Source organism: Tasmannia lanceolata, unplaced genomic scaffold (assembly GCF_043159265.1).
Source record: "Tasmannia lanceolata isolate RefF3 unplaced genomic scaffold, GAP_Taslan_0.1 ptg000025l, whole genome shotgun sequence".
NCBI classification, from domain to species: Eukaryota; Viridiplantae; Streptophyta; class Magnoliopsida; order Canellales; family Winteraceae; genus Tasmannia; species Tasmannia lanceolata.
The window spans coordinates 7584517-7603511 of NW_027518702.1; the positions used below are offsets into that span (position 1 = coordinate 7584517).

Genomic DNA, 18995 nt, shown 5'->3' on the forward strand with positions numbered 1-18995 from the left:
TGATTTTGGTTTCGGTCTCTTTCTAGAGGGTTTGTTTTTTTCCCCTTTCAAAACACGTGAACAGTTGCAGAAATTTGTGTGGTAAGGATGGAGCCTGTAGGCCACCAAAGAAAACCACCAAGAAAATGCAAAACGCTCGTTGATTTTTCAATTTTCGGGAGGGTTTCTCTCAACTGCTAGACTTAGATTTTTTTTCTTTCTCAATCCGTATCTTCTTCTCATCTCGACACAAACAGGTAAGCATTTTCCTCCATAGAGATGTTCTATGTTTTCATCTCTTACTAAAACCCTGTTTTTTAGTTTTTATTTTTCGAACCCATATAGTAGAAGAAGATACAAAGGACCATTTTCTTTTCTCATTTCTTTCCCTTGTATAAATAATTCCTGTTTATTTCGGTTCTTGCAAGATCTTTGTTCTTGTTCTTCTAATACAGCAATTTGAACTGCATAAATGTTGGCCAAAGGAAAAGAATAGGAAAGCTAATTTATTGGCCAAGTCAATTCCTATGGAGATCAAAAGAAGTAGGCAAAGTTTTTAGAATGTGAACCAAGGGAATTCCTAGTTTTGGACTGACTCCTCAAAATCCAAAACAAAAGTGCCTTAATTTTATTGACTACCCAATAATTACTTTTCAGCTAGATAGCCCAGAGGGTAAATGGGGTGGTTTCTAAGAGTATGGTGTTAGAAGATTATCATGAAGCTTCACTTTACAACAATTTAGAGAAGGCTTGAGGAATGTTAGGTGCTTTGATTTAATTGGGAAAGAAAGGAGAACATGATTCTCTTTATTAGTTGAGAAAAGAGGCATGATATTTGAACATGGTTTCAATCAAGTCAATGTTCACACGGGGGGTGGGGGAAGGTTTTGGACATAATTTTTCTACTAAATAACAAGTCCATAGTGAGAATAGGGTTATGAATGAGGAGACACTTTCGAGAGATAAGTGACATTTTTATTAGTTTTGATGAGTGTTCCTTCACTCATACACATCGTGAAGGAAACACTAGTTGTTTGGTACAACATGCTTAAGTTGTAGTCTTTTTTGTTTTTACTTTTTCTTCTCTTTTGCTTTGTCTTCTTGTGTCAATTTTACTTTCAGGCTGCCCCTAGCATATCTTTTTTATTCTTCTTTTATCAGTTCAAAAGAAAAAAAAAAGTTGTGGATCCCGTATCAAAGAAAAATAGCAAGCACCAGATTTTGAAAAGCCAAGGGCTTCTCCTAATAATTTTCAGAATTCAATTATTTATGTCAGGATTAATGATGGGAATAGTAGATTTTCGGAGTTGATCAATTGGATCACCATTTGGAAGAGAAGCTTCTGGAATTATTGGCTTTTAAAATGTTTCTATCTTTTTGAGGAAACAATGGCAAGGGAATGGATACGATCTATGTTACCGAGATATTGGTAAGCATATACAATACGATTAGGGATCAAGCACAAGGACCGCTTAAAGCCCAAAGTCTTAGGATATGGGTACGACGAGAATTAGATATGCTTTTTTCATTATGGGTAAAGATCATTGAAAGCTAAAACATGATACGCATCAGGAGTACCTGAGTGGCCAAATCTATGATATGCTTTTGTAATATAGGCGAGGATCGTTAATTGAGCATCATCAACTTGTCAGAAAAAAGGGAAACATAATAGAATATGGGTCAGGAGTATCCGAGGTGTGTCCCTTACCCTTGCCGAGTATCCTTATCCGATTCTTGGATACTCTAGATTTCTAAAGGATCCAGGTATCATAGTATAGGATGGTATTGGCTATCCCAGAGAACCGTAAGTTGCTATTCCTGGATGAATCCCAATGGTTTTCTTATTGATCAAGTCAGCTACCGTATCTTGGCTATTTTTAACTAAGTTGTTACATTTACAAGTTAGTTGACAAAGGTGTCATGCACAATCCAAAGCTTGGTTTAGGAGTGTGGCATTACCATAGTACTCAGCCTTTTAATATCCGTTGCAAATGGACAATGTTGAAGGGATATAAATCTTTAATGTTATCTACTTCAATGATTTTCTGGCAATCCCCTTAAAACACATGTTTCTGCTATAGGAGCATCGCACCTCATCTACCGTGCAAACCCTTAAAAGATTTTGGATTAATGTAATACTCATGGTTTATCTAACTCATTACATTCTAATTAGAATTAGTATAATTACAGAAATAAAATTTTTGGTGTGTAGTGGCTAAACAATCTAATTATAAGATAAATGAAAAAATTCCGCTCATGCTATACAATAAAGTATATCAATTGTAATAACTTCTTCCTGGATTCAGTGTGTATATATGCTCCCATTGATAGTTTCAGATGCAGGCATATTCTTACCTGGAACATTTGATGGATCTGGCTTTAATTTTGAAATACTACAAAAAATAATACTTGTTTAATAAATTAATTTAGTCCTATGGTTCGTACCATCCATGCTTAATGAGCATCTCCAGTTCATCATTTTGCTTGTATCTTGTGAATACATCCTAATCCTATTGCCAGTTTAAGAGCATAAATTCTTTTTACTTGAGGCAATTGATGTTTCTCTGTCTTTATTTTGAAAAGCAAAGAGTATTACTTCTTAAATTAAACAAATCTCGTATTTTGCCACTGCTGACCATCATTGTTCACTGCCCATCTCCTTTACTTATTCTGTTTGCATCCTTCTCATCTTGTATTCTGATATTTCACACTCGTTCTTATTCTTGAAGACATGAAAATATCAATAATTTCATGACAAACTAATATTTTCTATTCTGATGGTTATGGTTTTGTTTTACAGCTAACAGTTACAGGGTAAGTGAACAATCAATTTAGAAGGCATTTTATTTATTGTGGAGACTATCAACAAATCTCATTTGTTGGAAATTTCATCCTGTTGTTGAGGTGCTTTGCTATTTTTGCAATGCCAAGGCAGAGTTTGCTCCAGCCAAGGGCCTCTTTTAATCCTGTGAAAATCCTTGATGGACTTCCTTGTGTAGTTCCTGGGTCACTTCATGCAGGGTTCCGAAATCAGAGTAAATTTTGGCTATTAAAAGCAAACATTCCTTCCATCTTAAAGAATGCAAATCTGGACACAGTAAAACTTAATAATGGCGTTCAAGCTACAGAATACAAAGACAAGTTGGGTGAAAATCAAGGAGAACTCTCCGATATTGATGAGGATGATGGGCTTTGTCCTGTTGAATGTGTAAGAGAATTTAAGACTGATGAGGAATTTCTTAAAATTTTGGATAGAGCTAAGGAAACTAATTCCTTAGTTGTGGTAGATTTTTATCGTACTTCCTGTGGAAGCTGCAAGTATATAGAACACGGGTTCGCAAAACTATGCAAGGGATCTGGTGATGAAGGGGCACCGGTTATATTCTTAAAGCATAATGTAAGTATGGTTCATTACTTCTGATTAATTTGGACATTCTGGATGTAAATTTAGTATATTTATGCAAATTTATGAAATCCACTTTTTGACAACTCAGCTTTGAAATAATTTTGGTTTCATGAATTTCCTAGCATTCTGAACTTTGAATTTTACATGCTTTCTACTATTTTTTTAAACATTCTGTAGTTTCAAAGATAATGATTCCTTGACCTATACATGGGAAAACCAGTGCAACGTCCCACAATCACATGTGTTTCTTTTTCTTTTAATTATCCCTTGCATGCACATTTGGCTGTAGCTTTTGTCATGCCTGTTTTGTTTGGAGAACTTGCTCAAGTGTCACCCCTGACCACTGGTATACTCTTGTAAACATTTACCCATTTGTTTGAGGGAGTTGATTTCAAAAAAAAAGCATGCTTTTGTTGTCAAGGGTAAATCCAAGATTTTTTGGGTGCAAAATTCAAGGAATTCCACCATCCCACAAAGAGGCTGATAACCTGTTTGTGCTAGCTATGAGGGAAAAGGTACACCCATTCATGGATTCGTGACTGCTGTATTAGTGTATTTCATGTGTTTGAATTAACAGACGATGCCTATTACTCCATTAGTTGTTGTTTTTTTCTGGAAATGCCGGATTATAATAAAGTAAAACATGGAAGAACCCCGCTACCGAGATGGTCAGTACAAAAGAAAACAAAGAAAACAAAGAGAAAACAAACAAAAGCTATTCAGAGCCCTCATGGAGGGAGAATAAAAAATCTCCACTTGTGATGATCCCTCCATTAGTTGTTATAGAAAGTTTGTAGTATCTGATTGTTTGAAATCATGGAACACATGTTCAAATGTGCAAGAGTCGCAATCAGCTATTTCTAGCCAAATAGGAGCTTTCAAACGCGTCATTGACTAGTTTTTTTTTAAACTGATGTGAGAGTTAACATAACCGTAGGTTCAAACATTTACTCAAGGTTTCCTAGAGATGTGGGAGTTTTGTGCATTAACTGAAATGATTTGAAAATATGCAGAAGTTCTCCAGGAGTAGTGGTGAATCATAAGTGTGGAAAAAGTCAGCTGGACTAATCTACATTTTATATATACGAATGTAAAATGAAAAAAGGGCAAAGTGGTCCAAATGAGGCAATTGACATAAGGTTTGGACAGGCTTGCTTTGGTTGGAGAATAAGGGAAATGATTCGGTGTTAAACACCCATAGGGAATTCGTTACTTATGAGGTTTTCATTATCCAATCAAGATCATCTGGTGATGGGATTTCGGCCCCATTTGCTTTGTCAATAATAGGTTGACTATTAAATTTGGAAGAGAATCTACAACAAAAGGTAGGAGAACTCTCTCTCTCTCTCTCTCTCTCTCTCTCTCTCTCTCTCTCTCTCTCTCTCTCTCTCTCTCTCTGTGTGTGTGTGTGTGTGTGTGCAATTCCAGAACCAAACTCTCTCTCTCTCTCTCTGCAATTCCAATCAAGATCACCTTTTTGTACTACTTAGAGTTAGCTTAATGAGATCTTTATGAATCACAAATCCCGAGAAGTTAAGCCCTCCTCTGTTTAACTAAGTAGGAGGACTTGACCAAATATTACTTCCTCCATTATTGCTCACAATCTCTTGCGGATCGCAAGATTGAAGTTCGTACCTATTGGAATTGTTCCTCCACCAAGGTGAACCCTTAGATACCAAATTCACCCGTTTTTCTACACATCTGCCCGCCTTTTTGTTTCATATAACAATTATTCTCCTCACGGCCCCTTGCAAAAAGGCTTACCCCACCCAAAGTTCCTTGTCTCCATAAATCCACAATCATAACCATGCACTATGTCTAATTTTCTTTTTTGATATTTGCATCTCCTTTTCATCTCGCTAGTTGTTCCACCACCATTTTATGTTACTTAATCCATGACATTGCCTTCTCATTTCCATCCATAAAATCACAACAATTTCCTGTATTCATGGTTAAATGGTGGAATGGATCAGAAACTAGTTTTGGTTCTTAGAGTTGATCATCTCTCTAAAATCATGTCAGTTTGGCACTTTTATACGCGCATCAAATGCTATAGTTTTTATACATTTGAACAAGAGATAATGTTTTGAAGTTTAATGAGCAAGTTATTTGATAGGAGCTTGAGTATCATTTTATTATAGTTATCCTTTTTAGTATCATTTGATTATAGTTATCCATTTTAATAACTAAACTATACATTTCAACAAGAGATAATGTTTTGATGTTTGATGAGCAAGTTATTTGATAGGAGTTTGTTCTTCAAGATCTCAATCTGAGATTTTGAGGGATTGCTTTTGTGATTAAACCTCATCTAAAACATTCAAGATCCATTACCCTAAACCCCTTTTGAGCGTAGTTGAGATTTTCACCCTTTTCAAGCCCTAAAACTAGTTTTTGAGATCCCTGGCCTAAACCTACCATCAAAACTTCTACCTAAACCCTAGATTTATTTCCATTTACCTTTCTAGATCATAACTGTAATATAGACAACAGTATAACCCCAAAATTCCAGATCTGTAAAATTACCGAAATACCCGTTTAGTCTAAATCTGGACTGCTTTGAACCCATCACTGCTAACCCATTACTGCAGTTGATAATTTTTTTGATGTTCTTCATTGATTATTACTATTTCCATGCTTGTTTATATGTAATTCATCAGTATTTGCATTAGCTTTTAGTTATTTGGTTGCATGCATAAAACCTAGTTTAGGACTAATTTTACTATTAACAAATCATCCTACGAATCTTTATCATTTGATTGATTTGCATAAAATTAATTCTTGTTAATTGTTAGTTTTCTAATTATTAGCTGCAATTTAATTCTCATTATTGTTGCTGCACGTAGAATAGTCATGTGTTAATTCAACCCTAGATAGTTCCTAAAGCCTTTATCCCATTAGGAGTGTAGGATTTTCCCTTGATTAGGTATTGTCCTGCATCAAGCTTGAGTATCATTTCATTATAGTTATCCATTTTAATAACTAAACATGAATTTTGGTTTTGTGTATTACTACAGGTTATTGATCAGTATGATGAGGAGTCTGAGGTGGCTGACCGACTAAGAATTAGAGTAATTTTTCTTGAATGGATTTCACTTGGAACTAGAAATTTAATAAATAGCAATACATAGAATTGTATATCTAACTTTGGAAATGAAAGACTGAACATTTGGTTTTAGTTATGTGCGTTGCATTATAGATGTTGAGAGTGAAGAGAGTGAAGAGAATGCGTGAGTTAGAAATCTCTCCCCCTCACTTGTGTATTTATATAAAAGAGAAGAGTATAAAGACTAAAGTGCCCTTAGGCACACATATACACCTGCTAACACTCCCCCTCAAGCTGGAATGTATATATCAAGCATTCGTAGCTTGTTAAAAATGTTACTCAACTTAGCTTTGATTAATGGCTTGGTCAACATATCAGCCAATTGATCCACTGACCGATTAAACACTGTGCATATCTCACCCTTCTGGATTCTCTGACATATGAAGTGGCAATCTACCTCAATATGCTTAGTCCTCTCATGGGAGACAGGATTTGTAGCAATATGGATTGCAACCTTATTGTCACAATACAACTGAGAAGAAGAGGAAGGAGGGAAGCGGATCTTTGACTAAAGGGAACGCAACCAGATGAGTTCTCCACTCGTGTGGGCCATGGCTTTGTATTCGGCTTCGGCACTTGATTAAGCTATAACATCTTGTTTCTTGCTTCGCCATGACACCTAGTTACCTCCTATGAAGGTGCAATATCCAGTGGCTGACCTCCTGAGAGCTGGAGATCCTTCCCAATCGGCATCCGTGAACCCCTCTATCTTCTCATTACCTTGTTTCTTCAACAACAAGCCTCTCCCTGGAGTCCCTTTCAAGTACCTAACAATTTGAAGCATTGTTGCCCAGTGCGAAGTACGTGGTGAGCTCATATACTTGCTGACAACTCCAACAACAAATGAGATATCTGGGTGAGTGACTGTGAGATATATGAGTTTGCCAAATAACCTCTTATACCTGCTAGGGTCATCTAATAAATCCCCTTCCTCTGGACGAAGTTTCACATTCGGGTCCATGGGAACAGAAGTAAGATTCACTCCAAGATAGCCTGTTTCATCTAGTAAATCCAAGACATACTTCCTCTATGAGAGAGAGTCCTCTACTGGAAAAGGCTACCTCAATGCCCAGAAAATACCTAAGATGACCAAGGTCTTTTGTGGAAAACTCTTTCTGCAAGAAGGTCTTTAGCTTTTGTATTCCTACCAAGGTTTTAAATTTCGGTTTCAGAATGTGTTTCGGTCCTCACCGAAACCAAAATTTCAGCCGAAATTAGACGAAATCCATAAAACGGCTATTTTTTCTCCCAATTTATTTCGATTGAAATTTCCTTTATTTCGGTAATTTCAGCTGAAATTTCGGGATAATATCAAATAATTATCAAAAAATCCATATTTTTGGATGAAATCCCTTCAATTTCGGACCGAAATTTCAGGAAAATGAAATTTCTACTGAAATTTTGAAATTTCAGTCTCTGTACCATGTAGAGAGTGAAGAGAGTGAAGAGAATGTGTGAGTTAGGGATCTCTCCCCCTCACTTGTGTATTTATATAAAAGAGAAGAGTACAAAGACTAAAGTGCCCTAAGGAACATATATACACCCATTTGTTGTTAAAATCATACGATTTACGATTTGAATCATACGATTCAAATCGAATCGTGGGTTGAACGATTCAAATCGGAAGGAAGAATCGTTTTTTTGTAAAAATCGTACGATTCAAGTACGTTCCGACTTTGAATCATGCGATTTTTACGATTCCTTTCATCAATTTTACGATTCTGTTTGTTTTGGATTTTGAGAAGTGGTTTGCAATTTCAATATGAAATTCATTTCAATATTCTTTGTTTATTGTTGGCATTTCTTTGTATGATGATTATTATAGAATTGAGTACGCTCTTTGTTTACCGTTGTGATAAATTATATGATGAGTTATTGTATGATGTATATACTATATAGTTTGTGCTTTGTTTAGGGATTTATTCCACAATGAATATGGTTTGTGCTAACAATAGAATAAAAATGCTATATGTGCAATCCAATTTCTTATTCTCTTTTTAGTTTTGACTACAAACAATAGTTTTTTAATGAAAATTTATGGGGTTCAATTAGAAATCAAGTGGAGAAAGGAAGAAAAACAAGTGATCACCTATCACGAATGAAGACCAAGAGATCCCAATTCTTCAATTTTAAAATGATATCGGAAGATTGTCCAAAACTTCCTTAAAACATAAAATTTATACTATCTAACCAACCTAAAAACCCACTTTTAATCCAGTTGAATTAGGTTAGAGAGATCTAAAAACGAGAAGAAAGAAAGAGAAAGGAGGAAAGGCGGGAGAGAGAGAGAGAGAGAGAGAGAGAGAGAGAGAGAGAGAGAGAGAGAGAGAGAGAGAGGAGACTAGGGCAAGAAGTCACGTGGTTGTGTCTCTCACGACCCACAACTTTTCCTCTTTTATTCAAGTCGTGAAAGAGGGAAAAAAAACTCCCTCCAACTTAAAGCAAATGACATTTACCGGAGGGGAGTTTTAATGTAAATGGGCCACGCCACCCTATATTACAATTTACAATACTCCACTTCATGTAAGGGTAAAAATGTCAACTATGTCCAACTTGTCAAGAGTGAATAGCAGCCGCTCTTTTGTTTTTCGAAAAATCTTTTGATAAACAATTTATCAAACCAGTTGGCCACCCATTATTTAAAGGCCCAGCTGAGATTGAAACCGTAAATGACTTTCCTCTACAAGAGTGGTGGAGGATTCCTTGGTGAGCATGACTATTGATCCCATGGGTTACCCGATGACCCAGCACTACCCGTAAGTAATCGCAGACCGGGGACTACTCTGAGATTGACCAAAGCTATATGGCGTGCCCATAGACCAAAACAACCCCTCAGGTTTATGGACATATTAAAGGGTCCTGATTAACAGAATAACCAATGCCACTCCATAGCCTCATTTCTAGCTTTACTCTCGCCTCCCATCAGAAAACCTAATGCAACCATTCTTCCCTCCAGAAACCCAAATCCGACCTGGAAAAGCAGCAGGTCGTAGCTGACAGGAAGACGAAAACATTTCCGTCCCGCTCGATCGCCAACGCCCTTGTGAGAGCCATGATTTTGGAGAGAAAAATATTATGCTAGAGTTACCTCCTGAAAGAGGGAAGAAGATAAATAGAGAGGAAGAGAATGCTAGGTATTTTGTTGGTGGCTCGTGTCATTTATAGCGGGCGTTTGGAAAGGAGAAGGCCTTGATTACGAAATGTAGGGGCTTACGAAGAGAGTGAATGCTGCATTCGCAGGGAGACAAACAATCTTTCGAATTACAGGTGCCACATATATTTAGATGCCACATTGGCAGAAGGGGGACTGTCCACGCATGCAACCAACCGTTACAAATCTGTCATCTTTATATGATAAGATTTATGTATAAAATTAAGAGGGAGGTGTGTGATATGTACTGATGGATACAGTATACGAAACAGGGGGTGCATGTGATAAATTACAAAGATTTCATTGATATTTTGGACGATTACAGTTAACCTTAAACTGTGCTTTTATGGTGCACTTAGGGTAAGCATGGGAAAGCTATTATCCTAATCTAAGATCATCCTAACCCAACTGAGTTGCTTAATCTATCCAAAATACTTGATCTACCACACACAATCCAACGGTCAGATCTATTCAGAGCTGATATTCTACAATCAATAGATGCAATATTCAATTCATTTCACTATATTTTCTTTTAATAAAAGCTTTAATCTTCATTGTGTCTTTTGAATAGCAGTATTGGTAAAAGGCTCCAATTCTCAGGCAAAAATCCAATTCCCTCCTCCTCGTCCTTTCACAAACCTTTGAAATATCTCTCTCTCTCTCTCTCTCTCTCTCTCTCTCTCTCTCTCTCTCTCTCTCTCTCTCTCTCACACACACACACACACACACACACACACACACACACAAACAGAACAAATGAAAATGAAATTTAAAGAGCAAGAAAACAAAACCACCAACACAAATAAGAAAAGCCCAAAGAACAAAACCTTCTCATTTATTCTTCAATTTTATTATATGATAATCCCAGTTCCATAGTAATCAAGGAAGGTTAATGGACTGAAAAAGTACTGCTGCTTGTCCACAACCTCCATTTACATGTCCTAAATACTTAAGGATACTTGGGTTTTTCGCCTTCTCCGCAGCAGTGGTTGCATATCAGCCTATGCTGAAGGATTGTGCATAGGCAGCACCCCGAAGGTCCGCATGTATCACAACCTGAAAACAAAATATCTAATCATAAACCCTCCTTATCATTTCACAAAACATACAAATTAACTACAAAAACATTAGTAAAAGGCACTCTTTAAGCCTATCATGTAGATGACAATAGAAAATAAGATTGGGATAGATTGTTTACTGTTTGGATTGACAATAGTAGGCGTGACACCGTTGAGCTCGTTGAGAAATGGAAGGCGATTAGTTGCTTCAGCAACCTCTTTTGTTGCAATGCCTGCCAAAAGGAGTGCCACCAGGAAGAATTTCAAAGAACCCATTACTTTGAAGGTAAACTACTATTGCTTGTGTGGATGACGGGTTACTAAGCTTGTGTCTTGCACTGTCCCTATGTGCCTCTATATATAAGCTTATGAAAAAGTTTCTTCCTCTAAAATTAGGATATCTTTATGTTTTTCGTATCTTCAAGTTAATATTTGCTAGACACATGGAATTGGTGAAGGCTAATATTAGGTAGAAAATCTGAAAGCTGATCTTTAGTTATTGTTTGCAGACATGCATACAGTCAGACAGCAATCCAAAAGATTTTGTTTGCGATTTTGGTGCAAGCATGTAATGGGGTCCACGCAATTGGATAATCTAAACCATTCATTTGTTTGCCATATATACGCTGCGTCCCAAAAGTCTTCTATATTAAGATAATCCAAACACTCCGATCACAGGCTATTCTGTAAATTGATCCGATCAGTACATGAACCATTCATTGCACTCATTCTACCTGCTTAGGGTCAACTACCCCAGCGACTGAGATAAGCCACCTGAATGCGTGTATGGAGGCAGGCTTGATGCTAGTTGTGTACCGGTACGAGATGTCTAATCTCAACCCCAACCGAACTTCTAGATCTGCAAAGAGCCGAAAGGTCATATCTCCCTGCCACATAAGCTCTATGTGCATGACCAATCCTATGATGCTGCGTAAGGACAAATGTGTGTCATGAAGCACATCACACACTCCTGTATAGTACCCAATAAATGTCATGACTCATGACACAATATATTCTCATTAATAATAATGGTTTCAATACAACAACAACTGGCTTTTAGGGAATACACTAACACCCTAGGCAATTGAATTTTACTTGTCCTCACTAAACTCATCCTCCATGAGTAACAAAATGCATGCTGTTTGAAGTGTTTAATGCAGAATTGCACTTAAAGGCCTCTTTCTGTTGGTCATTTTTATGGTTATAATTTTTGCATGTTTGCATTTGTTTAGGGGCACAAAGTTCAGCTCTCTAAAGAAGGATATACTATTGCCCTTTTGGTTACTACCCCCCCCCCCCCCCCTCGCTCTCTCTCCTTTTGTTATAAGTTCCCACACAGCAAGTGGGATCCACGGAGGTCTCTAAATTGTCCTCCCACAGAAGTGTTACTCTTGTTAAAATCCTACAACTAGCTAGTCTTTCATTACTTTGTCAAAATATGCGTTCTGGTTGGAACTATTTCTTTCACAAGATTGTCTGTGATGAGGCAAGTTAAAACAGAACCTTTATAAGAGTAACTTTATTATTTCTTCAGCTTTTATGCAAATGTTTGTCGATGGATAGAAAATCCATGTATTTCACTACGTGCTACTAAAGCAGATAAATTTAACTGATGCAGGCAGTACCCCTCTTCCACTTCTATAAAAATGGAGTCCTGTTGGAAGCATTTCCAACTAGAGACAAGGATAGGATTTTGGCCGCCATCCTCAAGTATACAGAACCCACGTCTCAGAATCTGTAGATAAGACCATGTTTATATACTAGATGTATTATAACTGTTCATCTAATAATTGTATTTATACAGAGGGTGATGATTGATTGACCCCCTTTAGTAAAGTCAATGTACTTGAATCTCTGTTTGTAACATAAAATATTTCATTTCAATGGTTTTTTTATTTTGTTGCTAAATTGGTATACAGTTTTTGTATTTGCATCTTCAATTCCATTTCTCTATGAATAATGTCAAATAGTAATCCATTTGATTAAATTCTTATTCATACATTGTGCTCAAGTTGAGGTAGAGTGAAACCTGATATAATTTGATGTAGGCAGATAAAAATTGTAAAAAATAAAGTACTCTGATATGCATTTTAATATCCCCTCCTCTTGTTTAAGTATTTTAGAACTCTTCTGTGTTGCAAAATGGTCTGGATTGGTATTTCATTCCAGTGGCCAAAGCAAAAGAAAATTGCAGTGATATACAACTTGATGTTGTGTAAGGTTTTATGTTTGGATTGGGAAAAGTAACCCAGATGAATGCAATTAAATCGTACAATTTTCGGGATAGAACTGACTCATTTTACAGATAACTTGATTTTGTATGTTTGGATTCTTAGAATTAACCCAGATGAATGCAAGTTATTCATACATTTTTCTGGAAAGAACTGACCCATTCTACAGATAATTTGATTTTTTTTTTTCTGGAAGATACTTCACTGGCATTTTACTTGATTGATACTTGACATGGCCGCCCTCTTTTACATCCATTCACATGGGAAACAGAAGAAAACATTACATTGCTAGTCATTGAAATATGGGCTTGGAGCAAAGATACCTTTCAGTTTTATTGTTAGTCACATGGATTGTCAATGCGTGAATTCAATGGGCCAAAAAAGATTTTCTGTTCACAAGAAAAATTCTACCAACGGTAATGATATCTGTACTCCCTTTGTTTGACAGTGCACTACTTATTTTTATTAAAAGCTTTTCTTAATAGCTGTTGATAACTTTTTGGAATTTATTGTTAGGGTAAAGAGAGGGGTGCCAAGCTATTTCAAAAAGAAAAAGAAAAAGAGAGGGGTGCCATTATTGAAAGAGGGGAGTGCAGATGTCATTTCCTAATCACCAAACCCTCAGCTGACCCCAACTAGTTTGGGACAAAGGCTTAGTTGAGTTGAGATTGTCAGTGTAAAGAGAGGGGTGCCATTATTGAAAGAGGGGAGTGCAGATATCATTTCCTAATCACCAAACTCTCAGCTAAAACTGGTGCTTGTTCTTGCTGTATGAATAAATGCATCTTATCCTTGGACCCAACATTGGCCTTGGGCAATCTAGATCAATGAAGGAAAGCACACCAGATTCAAACCGTCCCTTTGTTGGGCTACAACGTAAATAGGTGGTGCCTGAAAAATCATTTCTATAAGATCCTCCTAACCGTCTGATCTATTGAGGGATTGCACATTATGGAAACTTCAATAAATCGGAGGGTTAGGATCATCCTATTGAAATGATTTTTGGGGCACAACATACTTACATTGTAGCCCAACAAATGGACGGTTTGGATCATCCTATGGAGTGGGCCTTACTGTACTTTTTGATGAGCCGTGATTGGAAACTCATATATCTTGAGATGAAATGATCCGAGTTGTTCAATCATTTGCGCTAACAACATAGAAACGAGATTTGTGTTTAATTTAGACGGTTGATCTGGTTGGCCATTACAAGGCGCCTCACATGGTCATGTTCACATGCCAAATGGACAAAGAATTAGACCCTACTAAAATCAAGGGTTTAGGATTGTAAGATCAAAACAAAAATAAAATAATAAAACCAAAAGCCTCTACATACCTATCTCCGGGCAGGTTTAGAAATGAAGATTGGTGTGACCTTGCCGTAAATGACTAAGCACTTTCCTTCTCTCTCTTTGCGTCTCCAAGTCTTAGTCTCTGGTCGTATTAGTTTTTGGTAAATCAAATAAATTTGAAATTATACGGTGGGCAGTCGAACTCAAGAATAAGGTGCACATGCTTTTCCTTTTTTAACAAAACATGGAAAGCTCAAAACATTAGACCCTACTAAAATCAAGGGTTTAGGATTGTAAGATCAAAACAAAAATAAAATAATAAAACCAAAAGCCTCTACATACCTATCTCCGGGCAGGTTTAGAAATGAAGATTGGTGTGACCTTGCCATGAATGACTAAGCACTTTCCTTCTCTCTCTTTGCGTCTCCAAGTCTTATTCTCTGGTCGTATTAGTTTTTGGTAAATCAAATAAATTTGAAATTATACGGTGGGCAGTCGAACTCAAGAATAAGGTGCACATTCTTTTCCTTTTTTAACAAAACATGGAAAGCTCAAAACATTAGACCCTACTAAAATCAAGGGTTTAGGATTGTAAGATCGAAACAAAAATAAAATAATAAAACCAAAAGCCTCTACATACCTATCTCCGGGCAGGTTTAGAAATGAAGATTGGTGTGACCTTGCCGTGAATGACTAAGCACTTTCCTTCTCTCTCTTTGCGTCTCCAAGTCTTAGTCTCTGGTCGTATTAGTTTTTGGTAAATCAAATAAATTTGAAATTATACTGTGGGCAGTCGAACTCAAGAATAAGGTGCACATGCTTTTCCTTTTTTAACAAAACATGGAAAGCTCAAAACATTAGACCCTACTAAAATCAAGGGTTTAGGATTGTAAGATCAAAACAAAAATAAAATAATAAAACCAAAAGCCTCTACATACCTATCTCCGGGCAGGTTTAGAAATGAAGATTGGTGTGACCTTGCCGTGAATGACTAAGCACTTTCCTTCTCTCTCTTTGCGTCCCCAAGTCTTAGTCTCTGGTCGTATTAGTTTTTGGTAAATCAAATAAATTTGAAATTATACGGTGGGCAGTCGAACTCAAGAATAAGGTGCACATGCTTTTCCTTTTTTAACAAACATGGAAAGCTCAAAACATTAGACCCTACTAAAATCAAGGGTTTAGGATTGTAAGATCAAAACAAAAATAAAATAATAAAACCAAAAGCCTCTACATACCTATCTCCGGGTAGGTTTAGAAATGAAGATTGGTGTGACCTTGCCGTGAATGACTAAGCACTTTCCTTCTCTCTCTTTGCGTCTCCAAGTCTTAGTCTCTGGTCGTATTAGTTTTTGGTAAATCAAATAAATTTGAAATTATACGGTGGGCAGTCGAACTCAAGAATAAGGTGCAGATGCTTTTCCTTTTTTAACAAAACATGGAAAGCTCAAAACATTAGACCCTACTAAAATCAAGGGTTTAGGATTGTAAGATCAAAACAAAAATAAAATAATAAAACCAAAAGCCTCTACATACCTATCTCCGGGCAGGATTAGAAATGAAGATTGGTGTGACCTTGCCGTGAATGACTAAGCACTTTCCTTCTCTCTCTTTGCGTCTCCAAGTCTTAGTCTCTTGTCGTATTAGTTTTTGGTAAATCAAATAAATTTGAAATTATACGGTGGGCAGTCGAACTCAAGAATAAGGTGCACATGCTTTTCCTTTTTTAACAAAACATGGAAAGCTCAAAACATTAGACCCTACTAAAATCAAGGGTTTAGGATTGTAAGATCAAAACAAAAATAAAATAATAAAACCAAAAGCCTCTACATACCTATCTCCGGGCAGGTTTAGAAATGAAGATTGGTGTGACCTTGCCGTGAATGACTAAGCACTTTCCTTCTCTCTCTTTGCGTCTCCAAGTCTTAGTCTCTGGTCGTATTAGTTTTTGGTAAATCAAATAAATTTGAAATTATACGGTGGGCAGTCGAACTCAAGAATAAGGTGCACATGCTTTTCCTTTTTTAACAAAACATGGAAAGCTCAAAACATTAGACCCTACTAAAATCAAGGGTTTAGGATTGTAAGATCAAAACAAAAATAAAATAATAAAACCAAAAGCCTCTACATACCTATCTCCGGGCAGGTTTAGAAATGAAGATTGGTGTGACCTTGCCGTGAATGACTAAGCACTTTCCTTCTCTCTCTTTGCGTCCCCAAGTCTTAGTCTCTGGTCGTATTAGTTTTTGGTAAATCAAATAAATTTGAAATTATACGGTGGGCAGTCGAACTCAAGAATAAGGTGCACATGCTTTTCCTTTTTTAACAAACATGGAAAGCTCAAAACATTAGACCCTACTAAAATCAAGGGTTTAGGATTGTAAGATCAAAACAAAAATAAAATAATAAAACCAAAAGCCTCTACATACCTATCTCCGGGTAGGTTTAGAAATGAAGATTGGTGTGACCTTGCCGTGAATGACTAAGCACTTTCCTTCTCTCTCTTTGCGTCTCCAAGTCTTAGTCTCTGGTCGTATTAGTTTTTGGTAAATCAAATAAATTTGAAATTATACGGTGGGCAGTCGAACTAAAGAATAAGGTGCAGATGCTTTTCCTTTTTTAACAAAACATGGAAAGCTCAAAACATTAGACCCTACTAAAATCAAGGGTTTAGGATTGTAAGATCAAAACAAAAATAAAATAATAAAACCAAAAGCCTCTACATACCTATCTCCGGGCAGGATTAGAAATGAAGATTGGTGTGACCTTCCCGTGAATGACTAAGCACTTTCCTTCTCTCTCTTTGCGTCTCCAAGTCTTAGTCTCTTGTCGTATTAGTTTTTGGTAAATCAAATAAATTTGAAATTATACGGTGGGCAGTCGTGCTTGCACGTGCAACTCAAGAATAGAGTGGGTCCCACATTAATTGAGTGATCCAAACCATTCATTTGTTGAGCCTTGACACAACTGATAGGGTGTTGCTAGAAAATATTCTTCATAGAATTATCTAACCCTCCGATTTGTAGAGGTTTAAAATGGAAGGCACAATATAGAAACCTCTACGGATTAGAGGGTTAGGATCATCCTATGGAGAAGATTTTTTTGGGTCCAACAAATGAATGGTGACCCAAACAATGTGGCCCCATTGTAACTTGGTTTTCTTTTTTGGAATTCAGGGTATTTTCATCTTTTTATGATCTAAAATGGACTGCGGTTTATGTACTGCCAAAACCAACGTGATTTGCACAATGTCACCACGTTGAATTGCAAATTTGCAAACCAGAAGACTCTTTATGCAGATGTACCATACTTGGAGACTCCTTTTGCAAAAACCCCAAAGAATATCGGAAAAAAAATGTCGGGTTTAACTCGGTTCGGGTTGCCCAAGCCCTCAACCTGAACCTGACCCGAACTCAACCTGGATTGGGAAAACTCAACCCGAACCCGGCCCAGCCTTTTTTTTTCCAGGTTGAACCCGACCCGAGTTGCAACACTAACTTATAACCACTTTTTTATACTAGAGGGGGGTGTCCCAAGTAAGAAATCGAGGCAAATATTTCATTTCCCTTCCCAGAATCGTAGGTAGAGGTGGCAACTGTTCGGTTTCGGTTCGGTTTAACCCCTATTTTAGTCTAGGATTATTAAAATTTAAAATTATATGTACACAAAGAAGGCTAACATTTTGTATAGGTGGGAGATTAATCCCCCAGCTTACCTACAATAAGAAAAAATTGCGTATAAATATTATAATCCACCATGGGCACTCTCTATCTCCGGCCACATGAACACTGTGCAATTATTAAAACATGGTGGGTGCTGATATCATTTCCCATCTAATATTTATATATTTTTTAAGGAGACTGATAGTCCCACTACCGTGTTTTGGCAATGACACATGCATCTTGTCTTTTATTACTAACAAGCTCTCAAAGCTATTACAATTCCTGAAAGGGAAGTCATATATCCGCCCCTTTTGATTACTAGGGCAACCCAATGCCAGTGTACGTGGCAATCAGGCCCATTGAATTCTTTTGACGTCAAGTACATCAGTCCCACTTTAGTCATTGATAAAATAGCTCTTTGTGTCCTTAGTAATCAAAAGGGGCGGATATATCACTTCCCTTCCCAAAAAGCTCCTAGCAGCCTATTGAAATGGAAAAGACAATATGATTTTGCCTCATTATCAAGATATGGTAGTGCAAATATCAGTCACCTTTTTTTTTTTTTTTTTAGAGTTGAATAGAAAGTCAAACCTCATTTCATAATGTTAGGATTTTATATTGGGTTAAGATCCAAAACTTCCCAAAACTTTTGGTTGGCGAGGTGGATATCAATTAGTGAAAAGGCGGGTGAGTGGATATCAATTTCAATTGTTTTTGAAAAATATGGATTGCCACGTGTTAGAAAGTACATCCTTGTTTCTTTGAGATTTTATATGGTGTAAGGCCTTACAACAATACGGTAGGGGTACCGCCCTTGATATTTGGTCCAACAGCAGCTCACTTTTTGAGGAGCTGCTGTTGGATCAAATGTCAAGGGTGGTACTTCCACCGTACAAAAGCCTTATTGTCATAAGGCCTTACACCATATAATTTCTCCGTTTCTTAAGTCCCTAACTCTCTAACTTTTGTTTGATGAGGTAGGCTTAGTGGTTGCAAGAAGGGTATATCCGTACTCTTCTCTTCCCCTGGGACAACCAACCACATCCAGTGTACTTCTAATAGGAGTGCAACTTGGGTCCGGTTGGGTTGGGTTGGGTTGAGGCCAACCCCAAC

General features: G+C 37.0%; 1 protein-coding gene and 1 long non-coding RNA gene across 4 annotated transcripts; one reads left to right on the top strand and one right to left on the bottom strand.

Moving 5' to 3' along the window:
• Window positions 1-39: 39 nt before the first annotated feature.
• Window positions 40-12608, top strand: LOC143857867 (thioredoxin-like 4, chloroplastic). 3 transcript variants are annotated; one of them, XR_013238776.1, is made up of 5 exons: window positions 40-236; window positions 2780-3376; window positions 6403-6456; window positions 11933-12190; window positions 12323-12452. XR_013238776.1 is itself a non-coding variant. In XM_077368389.1 (4 exons), the coding sequence occupies exons 2-4, from the start codon at window positions 2903-2905 to the stop codon at window positions 12439-12441; spliced, it is 651 nt and encodes a 216-aa protein (XP_077224504.1). In that variant the 5' UTR covers window positions 42-236; window positions 2780-2902; the 3' UTR covers window positions 12442-12608. The 3 variants fall into 3 exon arrangements, 2 of the variants coding, with proteins under 2 accessions (XP_077224505.1, XP_077224504.1); XM_077368389.1 differs by lacking the exon at window positions 11933-12190 and having other exon boundaries at window positions 42-236; window positions 12319-12608; XM_077368390.1 differs by lacking the exons at window positions 6403-6456; window positions 11933-12190 and having other exon boundaries at window positions 41-236; window positions 12319-12608.
• LOC143857868 (uncharacterized) lies at window positions 10453-13039 on the bottom strand. The gene is made up of 2 exons (XR_013238777.1): window positions 10841-13039; window positions 10453-10698 (listed from the first exon to the last, which is right to left on the bottom strand). It is a non-coding gene; the product is annotated as an uncharacterized LOC143857868 (long non-coding RNA).
• Between the last annotated feature and the right edge of the window lie 5956 nt (window positions 13040-18995).